The sequence below is a fragment of the Sylvia atricapilla genome, chromosome 15, assembly GCF_009819655.1.
Source record: "Sylvia atricapilla isolate bSylAtr1 chromosome 15, bSylAtr1.pri, whole genome shotgun sequence".
NCBI lineage: Eukaryota > Metazoa > Chordata > Aves > Passeriformes > Sylviidae > Sylvia > Sylvia atricapilla.
The window spans coordinates 4,720,469-4,744,392 of NC_089154.1; the positions used below are offsets into that span (position 1 = coordinate 4,720,469).

The following is a 23,924-nucleotide window of genomic DNA, read 5'->3' on the forward strand; positions in this document are numbered from 1 at the left end:
TTACCCCAGAACTTCACCCCGACTCAGTGGGTTCAGGTAAGGCTGCTCCTGCTCCCACCTTGCACATGGGGAAACTGAGGCAGGGATGGGGTTGGGGCTCTGGCTCCCCCCATGCTGCTGCTCCTCCCTCTGCAGCAGAGCCCAGAGCTGCTGCTCCTGCTGGGGACATCCCTGGGGACATCCCTTGATGTCTGCTGCGTGACATCTCCTGGGAGTGCCGCGGCAGCCCCGACCTGGGGAGCAGGTCAGGGCACTGGCAGTCAGTCAGGTTCAGGAACAGCTGCCCCAGGCCTCCAGCACGGCCCTGCCAGCCCTCATTAACATTGACCAGAAGGAAAACTGCCCCAGAGTCCCTATAGGACCTTGTCATCAAGGATGCAAAAGACAAAACTTTGTCATCAAATCACTGGTTTCACAGATTTAATCTCCTCCACCCTGAACAACCCCCAGCAGAAAGGGAAACCTTTTACCGTCTGCTGGTGGCAAAAACATTCTTCCTAGCCCACATCACAGAGACACCATCCTTGCTTCTTGCAGGTCCCTGCCTAGTTTTGAATGTGTTATTTATAGCTCAGCTATTTTTCTGCTCTTTCTATCAAATGCAGCTCCGACAGAGTTCAGGAGCAAAGACGTTTCACCAGGAAAAAATCAGAAGCCTGGATCAGGAGGAGGTGCCAGCCTGGTCACCCCAATTTTCAGCATCTAGAGCAGCACCGGTGTGATTTTACCAGCCTGGGTGACCTGAGAAATCCCAGCCTTCTGCTGGAGACAGCAGAACACACCCGGTCTTAATCCCCCTGAGGACTCTAATGGACAGGATAAGATGATAATGAAAGGGGCTCCTCCCACCTCCGTGCGCTCCGGCACGCTGGACACCGGCGTCTCCCACCAGGAGGCAATCTCTGGTACCAGGAGGCAATCTCTGGTACGTGCAATCCCTCCGAGTCCTGCTGAGCGAGCGGGGATGCTCCAGCTGCACCCAGCTGCCCGGGGACAAAGCCAGCACAGTGTCACACCTTCCAGCAGGTCAGTGGGACGTGCTCCTGGACATCCCCAGCCCAGCTGAGCCCCCTTCTCACGGCAGGCCATTTCCCTGGAAGGACACAAGCCTGCAGCTATGGAGCATGATCCAGACTTTCCCAAGAGTCCCTTTCCCCAGCACTCAGTGGCACTGTGTCTCTAACGGCTCAAAAGCCTGGGATTGCCTCCCAGCGAGACCTGTGTCAGGGATCCTTCACCTCTTCCCAGCCAGTGCCTGACCACACCAAACCCAGCTATTTTCCACAGCCAGCTCTGTCTGTCAGAGCTGTGACAAATGCCCGTGGTATTCACGTGGCCACCACATGTCCTGCCATCACCAGCACCGACTCTGACACCGCTGGGGAATTCCCTGCAGGCCTGAGGTTCCTGCTCCTGTAATGGGTGAGCAGCTCCTTCCCAGTGCCCCCACCCAGCACCAGGGAAAGCCTCTCCCTACCTTGCCATCCTTCTCACGTGCCTTTTTCCCTTCCATTCAGCCTCCTTCTCAAAACAATCTTTGCCCTTCGTTGTGCATCATCCTGGGCAGGCGTCTGTCACGTTTTCCGAGAGAGGAGGAGAGGTCCTGGGCTGCTCACAGACATCGGCTGCTGGCAGTGTGGTGGGTTTGGAAGGCTCAGAGGTTCTGCAACATGGTCCTGGTGTTTGCATTGTGGGCTACTGAACCACATCTGTACCCCCACAACCAACAGCATCGCATGGGAGACTGGGAGAGAACAGCAGGAGGAAGGAAAGGAAAGGAGAAGAAGCAGGAGGAAAAGAAAGGAAAGGAAAGGAAAAGGGGAGGAGATGGAACCAGCAACAGCCCTGTGACATTTATCCCTTTCTCCTAAGCACGTGTCCCCAGGGATGCCAGGCTGGGAACGCTCTGACCCACAGGTGGACAAGCAAGCCCTGGAGCAGCTCCTTCCCCCAGCAGCCACAACACACATGCTGGGGTGCTCATGGAGATTTGTTTTCCTGACTCTCAGTCTGTTTTGCTGGACATCAAGAAGAGCCACCAAGCACTGTCCCCTCGCCTTGCCACCACAGATCTGCCAGAACACAACCACTGGTGACCAAGAGACAAAGCTAAAAGAAGCACCTGCCAAGTGCCACCAGGGATTTCATGGGTGTTCCTTGGAAGGAGCCATCAGGGCACAAGAACCACTCTTTTCTATGGCTCCACCATGATTAATGATCAATACATCATTGTCTAATTAAATCACCTAATCAGGACCTCGGTGTGGTTCGATCCAGTGGCTCTTGCTGGCCCAGCCTCGGGCTGTGGTAGAGACTCTATGGGTTGTGATGTAAAAGGCAAAAAGGTGCTGACCCCACCTTTGCTGCTCCACGTTTCTTCCAATGATTAATCGCTCCTCCTGGTAAAATATTTATGCCTTCTTTCCAATGTGTCTGCCCTCAGCTGCCAGATATTGATTCTTGCCATCTTTTCTCTGCTCAATTAATGAGCTTTTGGCTACCACGTATTTTCTCCTCTGCGAGAGTATTTAGATGCTTTTGCCAAGCCCTCCTCTTTCCTCTTGGATTTGATTTATGAGTGGACTCACTGGATGGCCCCCTCCTCTCCACCTGTAAGACCCTTTCTGCCCCTTGTCCCTTCCCCTCTGACTCCACATCTCCTCTGCTGAGAAGGAAAACTGGATTTGGCTGCCATCAGCCCAAATTTGGTTCTGACCAGAAATGCAAATAACTGCCTTTTTTTTTTTTCTCCCCAGAGCCAAATTTCACATTATCCTGAAAATCTTCAGTTCTCCAGCACAGAACTGGGGAGTCAGGCAGCCACCTCCCAGCCTGCTGCCTGGTGAACCCCTGTGCTGCCTCTCCCAGCATCTGCAGGCAGCTCCAGTTGAAAATTTACCATCCAGATTAGGGGCAGGAAACCACGTACAGCCACAGTTATTATTTTTGGGTGTAAGAGATTTCCATGTTCCATTCTGCTCCAGTTAGGATGCCTTTTGCTCGCTCAGCTCACCACCCGGATTTGTACAAACCATTAACACTCAGCTGCCCTGGGTCAGATCCAGGTTTTTCCAGAAATCATTTCCATCTCCTTTCTTCCAGATTAGTGATAAAAACACCAAGTCCATGTTACCAGCTAGCAGTGCCTAGCAGTGATAATCTCCCTGATAACTGCCTTGGAAATGGATCACTTTTATTTAATACCAGCTTTCTTGACGCTGTGTAATGTCAGCTCTAAATACTGGACTGGATTGACTCTTTTAATACTGGAAAGTAGAGATTTTTACAAGAATATCACCTCCCATAACTCAAATGCTTCTCAGAAGCGTATTACAGCCAGCGAGTCACCTCTCATGTTGGAGACTGAAATAATTTCTGCTTGCCAGGAGTTATTTTCCATATAGCCACGGTGGATGGCAGGAATTTATTCCTGGTGCTGAAGTCTTTAATCAATTCAAGCCCGAGCCAAGCTTCTCCCTCTTCTCCCTGGGGGGATGCTATCAAGCCAATCAACCTGTAGCTACCAGGTCATCTTATTCCCTTCTGGGAAGAGCAACAACACTACTAAAACACTTTTTAATCATCTGGAATTTCCCCGGGGCTCATCCCAGTACACGGATGGGTGGTGAGATTTCAGCTATAACCACGCCAGACCAGGAACCAGAAAAGCTGTTTCCTCAGATCTTTGTTTGAAATTTTTCTTTTTCCTTTTTTTTTTCTTTTTCTTTTTTTTTTGGTGGAAACCACTGGAGTGGCAGCCTCGGACTAACGGCAGTGACCGCAGCCTGGATGCTGCAAGTGGAGGGAGAGGAGGGAGAGGCCGCTCCGGCACTGCAATGTGGAACAAATTAGAACTCGGAGAGAGCAAAGGAAATGAGAACGCCCTGGACGCGGTGGCTTTGACGTGCGCTCCTCGGCTCCAAATCCTGCCCCTCGGCTCCAAATCCTGCCCCTCTGCAGATGCCGTCCCCACAGCCGAAGCAGCCGGGGCCGAAACCCAAACCCCTCCGCTCCCTTCCTTTGGGGACCAAGTCTCCGCTCCAGAGCCCGGCCTTTCCTTGTGCGAGGTTTATCCACCTAATCTAGGGGCAGAGCGGAGGCTGATGATGTCCGTGGCTCCCTCGGTGCCGTCTTTAGCCGGATCAGGGCGGGTAAACTCCTTACCACGTTATTATTAGCAGCAGGCACCCCGCAGTCGCCTGGACCCCGGACTGTTCAAACAGGATGGAAAAGGCAGCCTCGGTCCCGCAAACACCGACAGCTCGTCCCAAAGGCAGCTATCGCTCCACAAACATTGTAACAGCCTGGGACCTGCTTCCACAAGGACCACGGGAGTCCTTTCAGCACGTTTTCTTTCCTTGGTATTTTTTTCCGCCCCCTGTAATTATTTTGCAGAGTTTTTTGAGCCGCCAACGTGCACCAAGCTCTCCGGTAATGCAGCAGTGCAAATGCCAGCCCCTCTGCCCAGGCAGCTCTATTCACACACCCCAGAAACCCTGCACAAAGAGCATTTGCTTTCTGCTGCCTCCCGAGCTCCACAGTCTCCGTAGGCTGCCTAATTATAAGATCTTAGCAATAATTTTTTTTTCCAGCGATAATTAACTGGTCCTGGAGAGAGCTGAAAATAAGCACTTCCCAAGCAAGTAGCAAACTCCCCTGAGTTTTCTCTGCTAAAGTTACAACTCAGCATGAAACTGCTCCGGCCTCCCAGGGACACAGATCATCTCAGCACCTCCCTGCCACGGCCTGGGATGCCACCACAGTCGCAGGCAGCTGAACACAGGTGAAATGGCGGGGGTGGGATGGCAGCGGGATCCCAAGGGTTGTGCAAGGGGACAAGGACCCCAAGGGGCATGCAACGGGGAGAAGGCTCCTAAGGGGTACGGAATGGGGAGAGGGGTCCCGGGGAGGGTGCAAGGGGCAGGAGAAACCCAAGGAGATGCGACTGGGAGAAGGGTGCCAAGGAGCGTGAATTTGGGAGATGGATCCTGAGGGGTACGGAACGGGGACAAGGATTCCGAGGAGAGTTCAGCGCAGCCTAGGGGGTACGGAACGGGGGGGATCCCGAGGGGTGTGCGATGGGACACGGACCCCAAAGGACAGGCAGTGTGGGGAAGGCTCCCCGTGTGCCCGGCCACGGGACAGGGACCCCGGGGCGCTGCGGTGCCCGGCACAGCCCTCCCGCCGCCCGTGCCCGGTGCGGTTCCGCCGCCGCGGAGGGTCTCCCACGGCAACCGGACAAGCCCCGACCGCCGCGCTCCTCCCGCCTCCGCTTCCCAGGGGACGAGAAACAAACGCTCCCGCCCGACGCGCCGAGGGTGTCCGGGGACGCAGCGGCGGGGACCTGCCCCCCAGGAAAGGCGAGGTCCCCGGGGCAGGGTCCTCCTTGTCCCCCCGCTCCCCGCGGCCCCGGTACTCACCGTCGGAGCGGGGCAGGCTCGGCGCGACCCCGGCGGCGGCAGCGCCCGGAGCCGCCGGGGCTGCGCGGGGACCTCGGGCCGGTCCCGTCCCGCCGGGGCGGAGCGACCGCCGCTGCCGCGCCCCCCCGCGGACAACGGCGGCACCGCCCGCGGCACCGAGCGTCGGGACGGGCAGGGTCGGGATCGGGGAAAGGTTGGGATTGGGGGAAAGGTTGGGATTTGGGAAGGGTCGGGATGGGAAACGACTGGGATGCGGGGAAGGGTCGGGATCGGGGAAGAGTCTGTACTGGGAAAGGGTCAGGATGTGGGAAATGGTCGGGATGTGGGGAAGGGTCAGGATTTACGAAGGTTTGTACTGGGAAAGGGTTGGGATGAGGGGAAAGGTCAGAATGTGGGAAGGGTCGGGATCGGGGAAGGGTCTGTACTGGGAAAGGATCGGGATGTGGGGAAGGGTTAGGATTTTGGAAGGTCTGTACTGGGAAAGGGTCGGGATGACTGGAAGGGTCGGGGGGATGTGGGAAGGGTCGGGATGTGGGAAGGGGGTTCTGCGCCCCTCTGCCCCACTCTCTGAGACCCCCCTGGGGCGCTGCATGCCGCGCTGGGGTCTTCAGCACAGAAAGATGTGGAGCTGTTGGAGTGAGGCTGCAAAGATGCTCCAAGGGCTGGAGCACCTCTCTCACGGAGCCAGGCTCCACAGGAGAAGAGAAGGCACCAGGGAGGCCTTAGAGCCTCTTCCAGTGCCCAAAGGGGCTCCAAGAAAGATGGAGAGGGACTTTGGGCATGGAGTGACAGGACAAAGGGGAATGGATTCCCACTCACAGAGAGCACGGTTATTGAATACTGAAAATAAATTCTTTCCTAAGAGGATGGTGAGGCACTGGAACAAGTTGCCCAGAGAAGCTGTGGCTGCCCTATCCCTGGAAGTGTTCCAGGCCGAGTTGGAGGTGGCTTTGATCAGCTTGGTCTAAAGGAAGGTGTCCTTGCCCATGGCAGGGGTTGGAACAAGATGAGCTTTAAGGTTCCTTCCAACCCAAGTCTTTCTAGGATTCTATGAAAATTCCAGGAGCAAGCCAGGCAGGGCTCTGCAGGCAGCACCACCTCAGCTGCACAGGCTGGGGTTGGCCAAACAGGTTTTATCAAACCAGCTCCAGAGCTGACCTGGAGACTGCTAAGGCTGCACACAGGCTGGTGCCTGAAAGGAGTAAGGGATGGATCATCACTGCACTGGGCAGTTGTTTAAGTTGAGATGGACATTTCCTCCCTTGGTGAAAATGTCTCCTTTCCTTAAAGGGGTGTTTCCCTGTGCAGGGGTACTCTGGGTGGGAAAGCAATTCTGCCACCCAGACACCCTCTGGGAATGACAGCACCAAAGCAAAGCAAAGTCAGGAGGCCTCCCAGTCCAGCCCAACTGCCAGCAGCAAACAGTGACGGGCGAGGTGGAAGTTGTGGGTCAGGTTTCGGGATGAGTTCAGCTGCCCCTGGAAGCAGGGAACCCTCCCTGGCTCTCTGGGAAAGCCGCCGAGCATGGCAGCCCGGGGAGAATCCAGCCCTGTGTAATTACAGCACAGAGGGCAGGCAATGGATGTGCAGAGGCCAGGGCAGGCAGCTCCAGCGCGGGGGCAAATTCTCCCCCTCCGAGAGGAGCCAGTGCCCACGGGAGAGGCAGCTGGGAGCTGCTGGGTGATGGTGGCTTTCCCCTGTGGGGTCAGCAGCGATGTGCTTACCCTCTGCCCAGTCTGCCACAGATTCTCCCCTCCTCCGTGGCTCTGGCATCTTCCATCCCCCCGCAGTGCCAGCCCTGGGGCTCCACACCTCCACTTGTGACTCAGCCACGCAGGAGGGGGAATGGCAGGGCTGCAGCAGCCTGGAGGGCTCCGTGCTGAAGCTGCTGTGGTGAGATGCTGATGAGTCTTTCAGCCAGCACCTCTGGGCCCAAGGGCACTGTCAGCAAACTCACTGATTCATTCATTCGTTTGTTTGTTTGTTAGTTTGTTCAGCAGCCGGCAATGCCATCCCTGCACCAAGGTGAGTCAGTGCTCAGCACCCTGCAGTTGGCTGAGTGACTCCTCTCCTCACCGGGGAGCAAAGCCATGTGGGATGAGTCAGATAGAAAATGAGTTTATTTCCAGATGCTGCAGGGGAACTAATTTTGATTTAACAAGCAGGCAAGAGTGAGGTATCTTGAGTTTTTATTTCGATCCTACTCCACAGGAAACAATATCCACTAGCGTTATCTTCCTTACATTTGTTTGTATTTGACCCAATACTGTGTTAAATATAAAATACTGATTGAACAAGGATGGATGGTGAAAAACATGAGATGCTAAAAAGATCCCTCAAGCCCTCCTCAACAAACATCCTGAATGTTACGAGTCATTTAAAATTAGTATAAAATAGGAGGACAATCCTTTAACTTGTTCTGTGTCCCCCCGTGCTTTGCAAGGAGAGGATTTAGGAGCAAGAGAAGAGGGGGAGCCTCTCAATTACAGAGAAACCCACTCTGCAAATCCGGGCTGAAGGCAGGGTGGTGATGTTCCCAACAGAGCCCAGCCATCCATTCCTGCCCGGGCGTCTGTCCTGCCCTGGATTTTCAGCAGGAGACTGAGATGAAGCAGCCTCAGAAAGATCCTTTAGGCACCTCCCTGTGCCTCAGGAGCCCTTGGGACAGATTTAGGGCCAAAAGACCACAATGGCAAAACAGTTTTGGAGATAAATCCCTTGGGATGAAGCCTATGGGAAAAACGCAGTCCCTGGGCATCCTCAGCCCCTGCCAGGGGACATCTGCCTGTGGCTGGGACGGCTGTGTGCATGCGCTGGGCCCAGGGTGGTTCCCCGTGGGATTTGGTGGCAGAGGGAGAGGACAACCAGGCACACTAAGCTGGAGTTGTCACTGTGGCCCACGTTGTCACTGCTCCCCCCGACTCAGTGAAATCTGAAGGTGTTTGTGAAGCTCTGGCTGCCCTCCAAGTGCTTCATGGGGTCCTCACATGAGCCCTGTGAGGTAGGTCAGGGTCTTCGCCCCCATTTTAGATGGGGAAACAGAGGCACAGAGAAGGGCAATGACACAAAATATGGCATCTCCCACTCTGGGACCTCTGTATCCTGCTATTCCAGCCCTGGATATGCTCCAACAACTGCTGGTTACTCACAGCTCATCCTTCTCCACCTCTCCATCTGCAGCAGGTGACAGGGCCAGAGCTGGGCAGAGGCAGCAGCAGAGTCTGGGCTCACACCAGCTTGTTCACTCCCATCCCTAAGACCACCCATCATCCCAAGGGCACTCCCGGCCCAAAGGCTGCTTTGGGGTGCCCTGGGCACGGATCCCCAGCAGCCCCATGCCAGGCTGGGACACTGGGTATAGCTCCCAGAGCCGTTTACAGGAGCCTTCTGCCTATGGAAGTGAAAACCCACCAGATATTTTTGCCAGCCTGGCAACCACAGCCACCACATCAGGAGGGGGTGAGCATGCAGATGCTTCCTCTTTGGTAATTCGCTGCAAAATGGCACAGCCCTGGAGAGCCAGTCCTGGGCTGCCACAGGCTGGGGGCCCTAAGCTCTGCTCAGTTCCCTGGAATGCTGCTGGAGGAACAGGAGGTGTGGGATGGTGGCCATAAATCTCTTTCTCTTGCCACATTGTGCCAGAGGCTGCAGCTGTGATTAACCAAAGGCCAAAAAGAGGTGATGGGCAATTGATTCTTTTGGAGGCTGATAGGGAAGGTGCAGGCACAGCCCAGCACACACCACACCCTCCTGGCTTCAGCAGCTCTGTCAGGCTGTTTGGGGAGCAGGATCTGGTGTGGTTTTTCCCATTCTGCTGCTCTCAGCAGCTGGATGGATGTTCCATGTGTTAGCACTGTGTGGCCGTGGTTAGGTGTTAAAGACTGAGCATCACTGGGATCTCTCTGTCACAGCTCACATCCAGCTTCGTGCGGATGCATTCCTGCCCTGCAGCAATCCTGGGAATGCCGGAAATCTTTCCAAAAGTGAAATTAAATCTGATGAGCAATAGGTTCATCAGCAAAATGGGAGCAGAGAAGGCAGCTAGCCCTGTGATCCCAGTCCAAGGAGGTTCACTTCCCTCCCTCGAGGAGAAAGGGAATCCCCTGTGGTGGATGAGCTGACCCCAGTCAGGGAGATGGCAGGAGCTGGATCCCAGCACTGCTCCCTGCTGAAGGCACCGTGCAGCAGGGCCTGGGAGCAGAGCTGTGCTTCAGGCTGCCACTGGCACCAAGGCTGGAGAGGAAAACCAAGCACTGCAGGGAGAAAATGTCCATAGGGGATCCCAGGGATGTACTGAGTTGTGCACTTAATATTGGCTTAGAGAAAGGGTTTCCCAGTGCTCAGGGACTGGGATTCCCTGGAAGAGATTCAAGTTTCAATCTCTTGTAAGGCTTGTTGAGTATGGACCATCCCCTCGAGGATTTGGGATGGAGCTGTTAATGCTGACAAGACTTGGGACAATTTAGGAGCCAGTCCAGGTGGCACAAGGGTGTCACCACATCCCTCTCCACAACTGGGTCTCTCCTCTCATCGTGACTCCTCCAGTCCCATCAGTGGCACACACTAAGGACTCCAGTAGCCAAACCCAGGGTGTCACAGCCAGGGACATGTGGGGCCAAGGTTCCCAGTCCTGTGGGATGCTCAGGACCAGGTGAGTGAGTGAAGCTCCCAGTGAGTGGTCACTCCCCTGTCACCCACAGCCCAGTCAGTCACTGTGTTCTGAAACCTTTGCCTAAAAAATAAGCACTTCCCAAGGTTAAAACCAAAAAATATTTAAAATCCACCTCCTGTCTGTGTGGGAAGGGCACCAACAGCTGCTGTCCACGGGGCGAGGGGGTGGTTGGGGCGAGCCCACGGTGCAGGCTGTGTCCCCAGTGCCCTCTGTGTCCCCACAGGTGGCACAAACAATGTCTTTAAGGCTTCTACCGGGAGGTTTTGGTGTCCAGTGCTTCGGGCTGGTAGAGGTACCTCCAGATGGCATAGTAGTGGATGCCAGCTCCAGTGGCCACGAAGAGGTGCCAGATGGCGTGGGCAAAGGGGATGCGGCCGTCGCTTTTGAAGAACACCATGCCCAGGCAGTAGAAGAACCCACCAGCCACCAGCTCCAGGAGGCCATCCCTGTTGGGCTGGGAGCAGGAAATGCTCAGTGAGGCCAAGGGGGGATCTGTCCTCTCCCCACCACCCCATTAAGAGCAGAAATGTTGTCCAGCTGCAGCTCTGGACTTCTCTGCCTTCTGCTTCCCCCCCCTCTCCAGCAAGAGAGCAAAGACCCAGCAGCCCCAGGAGAAATGGGACTAGATGATCTTTAAGGTCCCTTCCAAGTGAGATCATTCTGTGATCCTACAATTTCCAAACAATGGAGCCCAGGCAGGAGATCTGGGAGAGATGCACGTGGTGCCTGCTGGGCACCCAAAGCACCTGCACAACCAAGGTGGGCCACACCGTATCAGGGATGGCTTTGTCCCTCACAAAGCCTGGAGACTGCACCAACCCACCGCAGACAAACTGTTCCAGGTTCTCGAATCCCTCCTGGGATCTGTCCCTCATGCTGAGCCCAAGTGATTCCCAGCAGGGGCTTACCATGGAGAGGATGACCAAGGCGGGGAAGAAGCCCATGATAACGTAGCACACCAGCTCCACCAGCTTGTACCTGTGACAGACAGAGAGGCAGCTTGGAGCAGGGACAGAGAGAGGCTGAGTTTTACATTTGTAATTCCCACAGCACTGCTACAGGGAAAGGGATGGCGGTGCCATCACAGCAGGTCCCGTGTCCTCATGTCGGGCACTGGCTTGGGACATGGCACTTGGGACTTCGGGGCGACGTCTGGGGCCTTTGGCTTTTTATTTGGTGCCACCACGTGGAGGGAGCCACTCATGGCAGCAGCTCCCTGCTCCGTGTCCCAGGTCCCACACACGCAGTGCACTCACCGCTCGTGGAAGAAGAAAACGTAGACAGTCCCGATGGATGCCATGATCCAGATGATCCAGCGCATGTGGGAGGCCCAGGGACCCAACTCCCTCAAGTTCAACCTGCAAGACCCAGGGCTGTAGTGAGGAGGGTCTAGGGAAGCACCCTGGACTGGGCTCACCCCCTTACCCCCATGCCTGTCCCACCAAAGGGTCTTCCCAACTTGTAACTTCGACTTCAAGAGGTTGAAATCTATGGGATGTGAAGGTTTTGTGGAAAGGGGTAGGGCACGGCCTTGAGAAGAAGCAAAGCCAGAGAGGGAAACTCTACTCATTGGAACCAGGAGGATTTTTTTCCCCTTCAGTGGGGCCAGTTGAAGGCCCCCAGCCACCAACAACTCACCAGGGAGCGTAGGACGCGGCGATGAAGAAGTAGATCACCATCCTGTCAAACATGTGTAGGCAGTGCTCCACAGTCCTGCAGGATGGACAGATGGGTCACAGCACTGCGGGCACTGGGGCCCTCTCCCCCTTCCCAAGCCCTGAGCAATCAGGGATGATACCTGAGATGCCTCTTCTTCCAGGAGATGGTGTGAAAGATGGTGGAGACAATGAAGAGGCTGGACAAGCCAAAGCCATAGATCCAGGCTGAGATGGTTTCCCACTGGTCATCAGAGAGGATGTAGAGGATGGAGCTGCCGAGGATGCTGGGCAGGATCCAGAACTGGAAGGAGAAGCAAACCCGCTGTTGGTTCTCTGCATTTCTATTGAGCAGCCACAACAGAGCCTCCACTTTTCCTTTGAGGTGTTTCTTTAGCTTCTGGTCAAAGCTACCACCCATAAGGGGCAGGCAGGGTCCATCCCTGCGTGGTGCAGCTCCAAAATAGTTTGTCCAGAAGGTAGGGAGGAGGAAGAGGAAGGCACAAGGAGGATGGCTGTCTCTGAGTCATCTCTCAGGACTCGGAGTGGGAACTGTCAGCTCTCAAAAGAAACCTTGATGGGGGGAGAAGTCCCTCCCACTGCTGCACAGGCAGCCCCATGGGCACCTGTCACCATTCTTGCTGTGAAACAATCCATTTTCAGGGAGATTTGAAAATAATCCTGCTTCACCAAGCCCACAGCCAGCTTCCCCAGGGACAGGGGACCACAGTGGGTGAGAGCAAGGGAGATGCATATCAACTTCCCAGGGCAGGGAGAGGGAGAACATCCCAGTCCCCAGGAGCACATGGGGCACTCTGCCTCATCACAGCCCTCAGACTCTCACAGCTCCAGGGCTGAACATAGATGTTTTTGGGGTGTCCCTTGAGGTTCCTCAGTGGGTCCCCAGAGAGATGAGCAGTGTCCTCCCTCCCCCAGGGACAGGGACTCACAGCGTGGGTGGCACAGTTGGCTGCATGCTCATATTCCGTGGGCTGGTACCTGCAGTTGGACGGGACACGGTGATTCATGAACCTGCAGCGAGAACCAGGGAGAGAAACAAGCTCAGGGGACAGGGATGGAGCAAAACCCTTCTGGAGGGGTCTGCACAGGGCCACCCCCAGCCTGCAGCCCTACCATGGCTCAGCTTTGCTCCAGCTGCTCTGCAGAAGTGACCCCAGAGCACACGTGTCCACCTGGCTGTCCCCAAGTGCCAGGTCCCCAGGTCTTGCTCAGCCAAGGCTCAGGCTGAAGCAGCTCCTGGGAACTGCTGTTGCTGGCAGAGCAGAAGGCAGGAGCCAGCTCTGCCAGTTGCTGAGGGCAGAGGTGGGAAGAGCCCCAGCAACAAAGACGGAATATAGGGTGGTGGGCAGACCTGTGGCACCCCAACCCATCCAGGAGTGACACCTTTATTTCACAGCAGCATGCTCAGCTCCTAAAAGGGTGTCCCTGCAATGCTTTTGGTTTCTGGGTACCACCTGCATCTCCCCCTACCCCCAGGGTTGCACATCCCAGCACAGATTGCTGTGGGGGAAAGCCTATTCCCCCCCCCTTGGAAACCCATCTCTTGATTTCTGTTTCTCTTAGTTTTAGGAGGCATCAGCTTGCTCTTGGCATTCACAGGAATGTATCGATTTCCCCTGCTGGACCAACACACAGCGATAAAAAAAGAGTGTCTCTCCATTGCTGGGTATGTAACAACAAATCAAATCTGCATTCGGGATAACAGGTCTGAGCAAAGCCTCATTCACCACCCTCTTCTGGCAGGAGACAGCACTGGAGGCTGGGAAAGGGAATGGGAAGCAGGGAAATGGAGAGGGTTCCTTCCCTCTCCTGAGAATCAGGGATTTTCGGAGGTTTCCTGCTGTGGCTGGGGTGTGTGTGGCCGGGCTGAGCGGGGCTGCTCGGCAGGACCTGGGCTGATTGCTCTGTGACCCTGTTTGCCCCCAGCTCCAGCACCATCTGTGGCGTTTCACAGCTGAATTGTGCCCAGCAAAGGGGCTCAGGGGCTGGCAAGACCTTGCTGCTGGGCACAGGGGCAGGAGAAGTCCCCTGTCCCTGTCCCCAAGCCACCCACGGCTGTGTGAAGTCCTCTGCCATCTCCCGCCTGCGTGGCCCCACTGCCTGAGCCACTGGCTGCCGCCTGTTAAACTGAGCCGGGGTGGATTAAATGGCTCAAATGACGAGGATTTGGTGTGGGGGGAATTGTGTGGCCACAGCGGGGTGAGGGGCACCCCAGCAGGTGACAGAGACAACCCACAGTGGGGCCCTGTCCTCGGCCCCTGCCCTGCCTCTGAAACATGGGGTTAGAAACTGCTGCCAGACCCTGGCACTGTGGGAAGAGAGACGTGGTCCTCATCACCAAAAAATGTCTGGAATTAAGAGGGGGAATGCAGGGGCCAAGCTCCCACTGCTCTGCTCACCGAGGAGTCCCACGGGGTGACCTGGGGCTCTGCAGGGCCGGGAAGGAGCTGGACATCCCTGGGGACATGGCTGTGGGCAGAGCACTGTCATCTCCAGAGGGACACCAGGGATGCCCTCCTCATCCTGCCACTCCAGCCACAAGGCCTGGCAGGGCTGCCTGTGCTGGAGCCATGTCCCCCTGGCAGGAGGACGTTACTGTCCCCAGCGTTGCCAGGAGAATGTCCCCAGCGTTGCCAGGAGACTGTCCCCAGCTCCCCTCCACCGTCTGCTTCCCTTTATTTTCCCTTTTCATAATAAGAAGGAGGGGGAAGAAGGGGAGGCCAGACGTCTACATGACATCACAGTTGCTGAGGAAACACGTTCAAGGCCTTTTCCTTGAATTTACTGATTTTAACAAAGCCTGCTCCATCTCCCCTCTGCTCTGGCTGGTGCTGCTCAGAGCAGCAACATGGAACCAACTCCACAGCCCCCTCCCCAGGGCTGGGGGGCACCCAGACCCTTTGGGAAGGTGTCCCTGGGGGGAAAATATCCTCCCTAGCTCTGGTACAGGGATAGAGGAGCAGGGAAGGACCACCCAAGTCACCCCCATGTAACAGCCCTGAAGAGCATCTATGTTCCTGAAGCCCAGAGCTGTGCTGGAGTGGGACATCACAAATTCCTGCTTTTCCCAGAGGAACAATAGCCTTGAGGAGGAACCTTTTCTTTGGCCTGAGGGAGAGATTGTACTTATTTTCCTGCCCTGCTTTCTAGCAAGCATCATCCTGTGGATGGTGGGAAATGGAGCATCACAGATGTGGGACCTGGCTGCACAGTGCTGGGCCAGCCTGAGGCCCATTGTGTTCTGGGGCTAATTTGGCACATTTCTGTGTTCCTCCATGCTCTATAGGAATGGGAGCAGCTGGAGTCTGCACATCTCCTGGCAAGGCAGGATAAGTCCCTGGCTGCACCTTATTTCCCAGGGGGGCAGAGGCCATTTCCTCCCCTGCTCTCCTGGGATTTTATGGACCAGCTCGTGGCATCCCTGTGCACTGTGGCGTGGATGTAGGGCATGGCACAGGGCATTCCCAGCCTGCAGACAGTTGCCATCCCAGCATGCAGAACCAGCCTGGACAGACAGATGGAGATACTTGGAAAGAGCACTTGTGATTCTTGGGTCCAGCGAGGCACAGGCAGGTGTTTACACACCACTGGGTGCTCCAGTGCAGTTCAGCAGGTGCTTCAGGATGGCAAACTCCAAAAGACACAGAGAAGTTCAAAGGCTCCTGCACGGCAGGAACAGGAGCACGTTCATTTGCAGGGATGCTGTGTGGGAAGCAGGGAGCCAAAGGGTTCCCGGGCACCTTCTCCTCCTGGAGCTGTTCCTGGCAGACTCCCTACAACTGGCTGTCTGGAGAGGGGGGGCTGCTGAGGGTCTGACCAGAGGTTATTCACAGCAGCCCCCAGGATTTTTGCCTGCCCTGCTTGTGCCTGCTTCCCCCTGGCCCCTTTCCCAGGGAGGGAGCCTGAAAAGGGCCAGTACAGCAGGCTCTGGCCAGGGAAACAAAGAGCCTCTTGTCCCTGGGCAGAGTGCAGGGCTGGCTTCCCAGGCCTGCTCCTTTCTCCTGCTCTTTCTCCCACTCTGGTGGGTTGGGGCTTTTTAAAATATAGCTTTAGGGGTTTTTACAGGGTTTTAAAAAGACTTTTATCCAAGAACAAAATCCCAACCTCAAAAAATCATGCGGATCTGCCTGGCTCTTGCTTTGCCCGAGTGGGAAGAAGGTAAGAAAGGGATATGGTTACATTATTCCTCAGGAGGGCTCACGTGGGACCATCTGAGCTCTCCCAAGGGCACCAAGAGAACCTGAATCAGTCCCTCCATGGTCACCACACACTCACATAAGCAGGGCCATGGGACACTTGCAGGAAAGCTGTGCCCTGCACATGTCAGGGGAACGGCCCCAAAAGAGACCCAAGCCAGGCTGCAATTTGGGACAGATGGGGTTTAGCCCTGCCTTTGACACAGCTCCCTGGTTGGCCTCAGCCACATTCCTTTACGTCCCTCTCACTCCCCTTTCCCCTCCCTCCAAGTGAGGATAATAATTTTGGCATCCTTTAGGCAAGCCAGTCGGAGGATAATGTGAGGAGGGTGTAAAATCAGCACTCAGATGTGGATGGGGAGGTGTGAGCTGGGCTTTTGACCTTGGAAAGAGCCGGTCCAACACCTGCCCTCCCCAGCCCTGCCATAAATCAGGCTGTGCATGTGTCTGGGTGTCTGTGCACTGTGGGCTGGGTGCCACGGGGACAAAGGAGCAGTCAGCAAGTCCAAGGTTATCTCAGGTGACACAAATCTCCCCAGAGCAGTTCACCTCTCCAGGTTTCACCTACAAATGGCTTAAAAAAGGGCTGGACTCGCTCAGGAGTTACCTAAAGCCTGTGGAGATGGATTTGCTGTGCATTCCCCCAGCCCAAGGAGCTGGGGCTTTTCCAAGCTGTGTTCCCTGCTGGGCAGTTCTTGGGATCTGGCTGCAAAGGGAGATGACTTCTCTTTCCTCTTGTGACTGGTTGTCACAACTGCTTTTAAAGAAACAGAAGATGATCCTGGTGGTGGTCAGAGAGGAAGGCTTGAGGAAGAATTTGGTGGATGTTTATCAGCAGTGGTGGTAAGTCCTGCTGGGGCTGTGCCTTGGTAGAACAAGTGCTGTGATGCCTGAGGTGCCAGTGATGGAGCAGATGTGTCCCTGCAGGGCAGACTGGCCTCTGACTCTTCAGTGCATGGCCTGGGTTTGCTCTGACAGCCCTGAGGCTGCACACCCAGCAGATGTCAGGGCTTGGTCCTGGGGCTCGTGCTCACGTGGGAGCTGCTGTGGTGGCATCCCCGTAAGCTGGGGCTTGGCAAGGGCTCTGCCTCTGATCTGGAATCTGGTAATGCTCCAGCTGCATCCCTGGTAAGAGGCTTCAATCCCTTGAGCTCTCTGTGGTTTGTAATTAGTTCAGTCCTGGGGAGTTGTGTGTGCTGGCGTGGAGCCTGGCTGCTGTTTGTGTACAGCACACACTCACAGGGTTCAGAAGAGGCAGGACCACGAGGAAATACCCATGGCCCACCTTGAGCCCAGGAGATCCCCCAGGCTTCACTGCTTTATCCAGCCCAGGAGCATTTCATTCCAGCCCACTGTGAAATCCTGTTTTTCCTTCCTACCCACCGACACGGGGACGTTTGCCACTGGAAAACAGAAACGCCAAGGCCGTCGCTGCCGGGCACTGCCATCTGCAGAGCCACCCACACGGGCATCTGTGAGGATGTGTGGCACCTGCTGGGAGCTGAAACCTCCCTTCCATGCCCATTCCTCAGTGCCTGCACGCTCCCACGCACACATATGGCACTCCTGCTTTGCAAAGCTGAGCTCTGCCTGCTGGGAGCCTGGGGGTCAGTTCCTGGGGCCAGGGGAGATGGGGCAGGACTGTCCATGGGCCCCTCTTGGGACTCCAGCTCATCCAGAGGGGCAGGAGGGCCGATGGAGAGGACAACTCAGTGTTTTCTTTTGTCATGCTGCCTAGCATAAGGAGCTGGCAGCTTGGGTAGGGAGCAGGAAATGGAAAGCTTTTTCTCGAAGGCAGCATTTCCCTGCCTTTCTCATGGGTAAATCAGCAGATCACCAACCACCAGATTTCTGGAGTAACCCACCCAGGTTCCCCTAGTGCAAGCCTTGCTTCCACAGAGCGAGTCAAAACAGGCAGCAGATCAGATTGTCACCCATCACCCCATTCCCCCATCCCAGTTCTGCTCACTCCCGGCACACTGATGCACACGAGCACCCTGGGCTGGCTGGGGACCATCCCCTGGCACTGCACAACCTGCATGCCCTGAGAAACTGAGCAGGTGCTGCTGCTGACTTCGAGCTGCTCAGACAGGGACCCTGTGCTCAGCCAGGTCCCTGTGGTACCTGGCTCTGAGCCACAGGCACAGATGTCCCCTGAGAAGGGACAGAGGAGGCAACCCCCTGACACATCCTGCTGCCTCAGAGGGTGCAGGAGGGAATATGCTGCTCTTCCCCTGAACATACCAGGGGCATACACAGTTCCTTTCTTGCTCCTCACCCTAGCAGGGACAAGCATGGGAGGCTCCAAGCCAGGCTGGATGCAGGCATTGACTACTGCTGCACCCACCAGAGCCCATATACACCCAGCAGGCCTTGGTTGGTGGTGGAAACTCAGCAGTAATTCCCAACAGGGTGCTAACTGTCCATATTCCCATCCTGTGGGCAGGGATATTTATTCTTCTCCCCAGCTTTCTATGTAGATGGCACCTCTAACTCTTCCAAGGCAACTCATGACCCTGCAACCACAGCAGAGCTGTTTGTTTATTCACAACAGATGGGATTGGTGAGTGTTTCCCAAATTACTTTCTGAGCTGGGAGTTCTTGTTTCCTTTGGTACTCATGAGACATCCAACAACAGCTGATTAGTCACAAAATGACTGTGATGTCCCAGGTGTTCCGTGAATGTTGGAAGGACTGTTTCCAGGACTGCAAATCCTCTATTTTTCATTAATTTCTTTTTTGGAAAGTCGCAGGGCGTGTTCCTTGCTGCCTTGCCTTGAGGAAGGAGTTAGTGGGATAAATCCTGAGCTGTCTCTGCCTGTTTTACTGCAACAGCCCAAGGTGGGCAGGAGTGAGTGTGACCACTGGATCCTGTGCCTGCTGGCAGAAGGCTTGGATAGTTTGAGGGCTGGAGCTTTCCCAGCCCCTAATCCTGGCTATGACTGTGAAATACATGGACAGGTGACCATGTCCCAGGTTCATAAAATCTCCCCACAGCATGGCCTGGGAGACACAGCACAGCCAGGCTCTCGTTTGGGATTCCCAGATGCTGCTCAAGTACAAATCATGCCTGTAAATTATTCAGCAAATGCCTCTAGACAGCGAAGGCACAGAAGGAAAATCGTGTATTTCACCAGTCAAGCATGCAGATAGTAAGATTTCCATTAGTATTACTTACAACAGAGAGCAGGGCTGTGTTTAATGCTGCTGTGCCAGGCAGTGCTGCTCAGCACAGAGAGGAGGAAACTCCTTGCCCTGACCTGATGATCTCTTTCTGCATAAAATCCTTTCCTCAACAGCAGCAAACCTGGGCTGTAAACTCGAGCAGGAGCACAGAGTTGACTCCAAATTCCCCTGAAGGTCAGCACTGCTTGGCTCAATGCAGCGGTATCTGACTCATCCACCAGGAATATGACACCTGTGGTATCGTGTTATCATGAGAGGTTGCAGTGCTATCACAGAGAGCCCATCAGGCTCTGGACTCCCACTGCATGAAAATGTTGAGTTTGTCACAGCTGGAGAGACCTGATCTGTGTGTTTGGCCACATCTCCTCTGCCTTTCTCAGAGCCAGCCCTGAGCATCCATCCCCTGGCAGCAGCATCTCTGGGGACTCAACAAAACTCCTCGTGCAGCTGCAGCCAGGCACTCCTCAGGAGCGAAGGACTGCAATAAGTTGTGCTTTTTTCCCTTCCTTTCTCCGGGAGTTGTACTTGTTGGCTTGGCTTTGTCTCGCTGTGGAGCTGGGGGTGTGGGAAGGGAGGAGGAGAGGAGGGGAGGCCAGGAGCAGTCCTGGCACAGCCCCATTTCTCACAGTCACTGACCTGCCGTGCTGGGCACTGGCTTGAATTTCCCATGGGTTGTGTTGGCTGCTACCTCGTGAAGCTGGACACAGCAAACTGTGCCAAAGAATCACATCAGGCTGACATCCAACACCAGCTGAAGGAAGGGAAAGATCATGTGTTTCCCAGGCAGCCAGGAGACCATCCTTCCCCCAAAAGCACAAAGCATGGGGCTTGGTTTGCCCACTCCTGAAGGTCTTCAGTGTGGCGGTCCCCACCTGAGCCTGTCCTGAATGCCTGGCTCCAATTATGCACCCTGAGCTACATGAGGTAACTCCTACTAGTGCCATTTAAAGTGGGTGTCTGAGTCAACCTGGCCCCACAAAGCAACCAGCATGGAATTGGTTGGAAACATCAGCTGATCCTGGTTTTCCCAGGCATTTTGGGGGCCTCCCCATCTCTTGGAGCAATACCCTTTGATCAGGGGGGTCTGTCTGCTCCGCTAGGGACAGACTGGCAGGTCTTGATGGGGCTGGTGCTTGCAAGGTGAGCAGCTCCTGCATCTCGAGGAGCTTCAGGCTGTGGTATCAACACTGAAACCATTTCCCTTCTCACTGCTCCATCCCACGTGGGCTGTGGGGGAAGCAGAGCTCTTGGAAAGCATCTTGGAGTGTGTGGGAGCAGGCGAGGGCTGCTCATGTTTTTGTGGCAATGCAATGGGGAACAGGTCTTCCCAATGTGATTGCTCTGTCCAGGCTCTCAGCCTGGCATTGGTTTCCTTGTGTTTGGATTCTGAGCACCCCAACATTTCCTACTCCTCCTATTCCTGCTGGTTCTCCTCTTCCTGTCTTGGCCAGAGATGCTGGAATAGCTGATGGAAGTCTCCTTGCTCAATAATTACAGGTGCAGGGAGAAACAAGGAAGGTCTTCCCAGCTGCCTTTCCCCAAATTCAGAGGATTTGGGTTTGAGCAAGTGTAGAGTTCAGACCTCCATCCCCTCGTGCTGGTGAGGAGGTGGCAATGCCTGCACTGCAGGCACAGGGAGGTGAGGACAAGCACCTACAGAGACCCCCACAGAGGCTCTGGGCTGAGACATTCATGTGCATTTTCCCATCTGCTCCTCTGTGTTACTCCATGCAGGGCAAACCAAGCAAGCACAGTAAGATTTAGAGCCTTTTTCATGACCAAATCAAAGGAGCTGCTATCAGTCTGTGAGGATGATTCAGTGCCCTGCAGCTCCCAGCAAAGCCCTCTCCACTGCTGCTCCAGAGATGCTGAAGCTGGCCGGATACAGCAGCTCCCTGATTAATCATGTTTCCTTCCAATTACAGCTCTGGACGGCCAAAGTCTGGGAAGCATTCCGTGTCCTCACAGGGACATACTCAGCTCCTACGTGGGCAGGAAGGACCAGACCACGTTTGAGCTAAAACTGGGCCAAAATGGGGTCAAAGCTGGTGGTGAGGTGCAAGGAGGGTTTGGTTACCAGGTCAGTGTAACCTGACCAATGAGCCCAGTGATAAAGATGCAGCTTGGTCTGATCTGCTGGTCTGGGAGGGACCCAGCACCGTTTTGGTGAGCTGGGAGGAAGAGTGGAGGGGGAGTGGAGGAATAACCCCCTGGTGATGGGGTAAAGCAGGAGGAATCACATGTGCTCACACTTTGTGCTGTGCTGGTGCCGTGGTTAAACCTGGCCCCTCGGGCAGGAGATGGATGTTGCTTGTCAGGGTGCAGGTTGTGAGTGACAGGGAAAGCCTTGCAGCAACTGTGCTTTGAAACTCCATTTCCCCACGGTGTCAGTGATGGAAGAGCCTCCTCGGCCCCACAGCAGAGCAGAAAACACCGAGTTTCTCATTTCTAACCACGGCGTGCTCAAATGGCACTGCCTTGCACCCTGCTCCTATCACGGTGACACTTCTCCCTTTGCTTCCATCCCTCTGCCTCAGCTCCGCATCTCCAAAGCCAGGAGGGATTTGGAGACAATCTAGTGCCCCCTCCAGCCCTGAGTTTTCTCCTGGCAGTTCACAGAATGTTCCCACATTGATCACTGCTTTTCATCTCTTTGTTCTCACACAACAGGTCTTTCATCATTACACTGTGTTTTATTTATTCCTTTTGGTGGGTGTATCAATGGCCAAGTTCCTCCCTTCTTGGTCCTCGCTCAAAATGAGATAAAATGACATGAAAAATGAAGCCTGTTCCAGGCTTTTCCACCACAAGGAAAACTTTGATATTTTTTGTTTTTTCAAGGAACACCATAAGCAAGGCCACATTCTCTGAAAAGATGTTGCAAGATGGAATCATAGAATTGTTAAGGTTGGACAAGACCTCTAAGATGGAGTCTGACCATCAGCCCAGTATTGCCCTGTACACCCCTAAACCACATCCCCAGGTGCCACAACCACATGTTTTTGAAAACTTCCAGGGATGGTGATTCAGCCACTTCCCTAGGCAGCCTGTTTTTCCTAATATCCAATCTAAACTTCCCCTAGTGCAGCTTGTTTTGTCCTATTGTGTCCCTTGTTCCTTGGGAGCAGAGCCTGGCCCCCACCTGGCTGCACCCTCCTGTCAGGGAGTTGTGGTCAGTGAGAAGGTCCCCCCCAAGCCTCCTTTTCTCCAGACTGAGCCTCCACAGCTCCCTCACTTGTTCCTTATCAGATTTGTGCTCCATTATCCTTCTCTGCACCTGCTCCAGCACCCCAACATCTTTTCTGTAGTGAGAACTGGACACAGGATTTGAGATGCTTCTGCTGCCTCGAAGGACACGTGCCACCACGAGTCCCCTGGCTTCTGCTCACCCCCATTCCCACCTCAGAGCTCAGCTGGAAGAGCATTCCTGCCACAAAGGGAGAAGCAGCTTTAGGGTTTCTTTTGGGATATGCCCCAGCAGAGCATTTCCATGGAGAGCAGAGCTGGTGTGCATGGAGCAAGGCGGGGGACAGGGATTATCCCACTGTTATTTTTGAGCACTGGGCTAAGAGGATCTCTGTGATGATACAGGAAGCCCTGGGTTAGCATCACGTGCTGGTGACTTTCTTGGGGTGAAAGCCAAGGGAGCATCCATCTCCTGCTGCTCCTCACCCAACCCTGGCACACAGTGAGAGCTGGAGGATTCCCTGTGGATCTGACCCTTCCTGTGCCCCACAGCCCCTGCCCTGCGTGTGGGCACCATCCCTGCAAGCCTCTCCGTAATACCTCATCCCATTTAACGAGGTGTCTCCAGAAAAGACCACAACAAGGCTGGAGCACGCTGATTCGGGATAAAACAAGCAACAAGTTGGCAGATGGGCTCTGCTGGCAGGGAAAAAGGTCTTGAAGTCTCCATTTTCACAAGGCTTTGTACCAGGCACTTCGCGCAGATCTGCGTGCCTCCTGCCTCTCCCCCAGGCAAAGGTTATCAGGAGGCAGCTACAGCATCAAAACCGTCTTTGAGCAAGTGGCCACGTTTCGGGCAGGTTTTGGAGATGCAGGCATGGATTTTCCCCATGGGACACTTGGAAGGAAAGGAGCTGATGGCCATAGGGGGTCGGAGAATGGTCTCCTGTCCTTACCCAGCCCAAACATCCCTCAGGGGCCATCCTGCCTGGAGCAGGCGAGAAACACGATCAACACTTCTTTTCAAACAAGTTTTTCCTCTGTTATCTGCCCTCAACAGGACCATTGGGAGTTTGGAAGTGGCAGCACAGAGCTCAGTGCCCGCAGGAGCTGTGCCAGCCCGTGGGACCTTACGCAGGCAGAAAAACATTCCCACCAGAGTCCCAGGGAGCTGGGAGCAAAGCCGGTCCTCGGTGCAAAGCTGAGCACCCTCAGCAGCCCCCGGTCCCCGCCTGTCCCCACTGTCCCCAGTGCCATCTGAGCCATCCCGGCCAGCCGGGGAGCGGAGGGCTGCGGGCAGACGCTGTCCCCGTGTCACCTGCCAGCTCCCTCCTAAAGGCCACATCTGATCCCGCAGCAGCGCGTGTGGCCAAGTGCCCTGTGACCTGTGCTCAGCAATCCTCAGGTTTCCCCGCGCGCAGGTAACGCCGTGAGGTTTCCTGCTACACCTGAGCTTTTGAAACAAGTCCCGGCTGCCGCTGGCAAACCTCCCCGGGGATTTCATGGAGGGAGAGAAGGACCCAGCAGCGGTGCCTCCCATGGGAACCCTGCTGAGCCCGCGGGTCCGGGCTGGGGGAGGCACCCCGGG

At 55.2% G+C, this 23,924-nt stretch overlaps 1 protein-coding gene across 2 annotated transcripts in view; it reads right to left on the reverse strand.

Annotated features, from left to right (window-relative positions):
- MMD2 (monocyte to macrophage differentiation associated 2) overlaps nucleotides 1-23,924 on the reverse strand; it is a 129,266-nt gene that overhangs the window by 104,813 nt on the left and 529 nt on the right. Inside the window, exons 2-7 of one of the 2 annotated variants that reach the window (XM_066329786.1) lie at nucleotides 12,698-12,779; nucleotides 11,891-12,051; nucleotides 11,731-11,805; nucleotides 11,349-11,450; nucleotides 11,001-11,070; nucleotides 10,314-10,546 (exon numbers count right to left, since the gene is read on the reverse strand). In XM_066329786.1, coding sequence (XP_066185883.1) covers nucleotides 10,343-10,546; nucleotides 11,001-11,070; nucleotides 11,349-11,450; nucleotides 11,731-11,805; nucleotides 11,891-12,051; nucleotides 12,698-12,779 — 694 coding nt within the window. In that variant the 3' untranslated portion in view covers nucleotides 10,314-10,342. Of the gene's footprint in view, nucleotides 1-9,658; nucleotides 10,547-11,000; nucleotides 11,071-11,348; nucleotides 11,451-11,730; nucleotides 11,806-11,890; nucleotides 12,052-12,697; nucleotides 12,780-23,924 lie in introns of those variants that run through there. The other variant, XM_066329785.1, reaches the window with a different exon arrangement.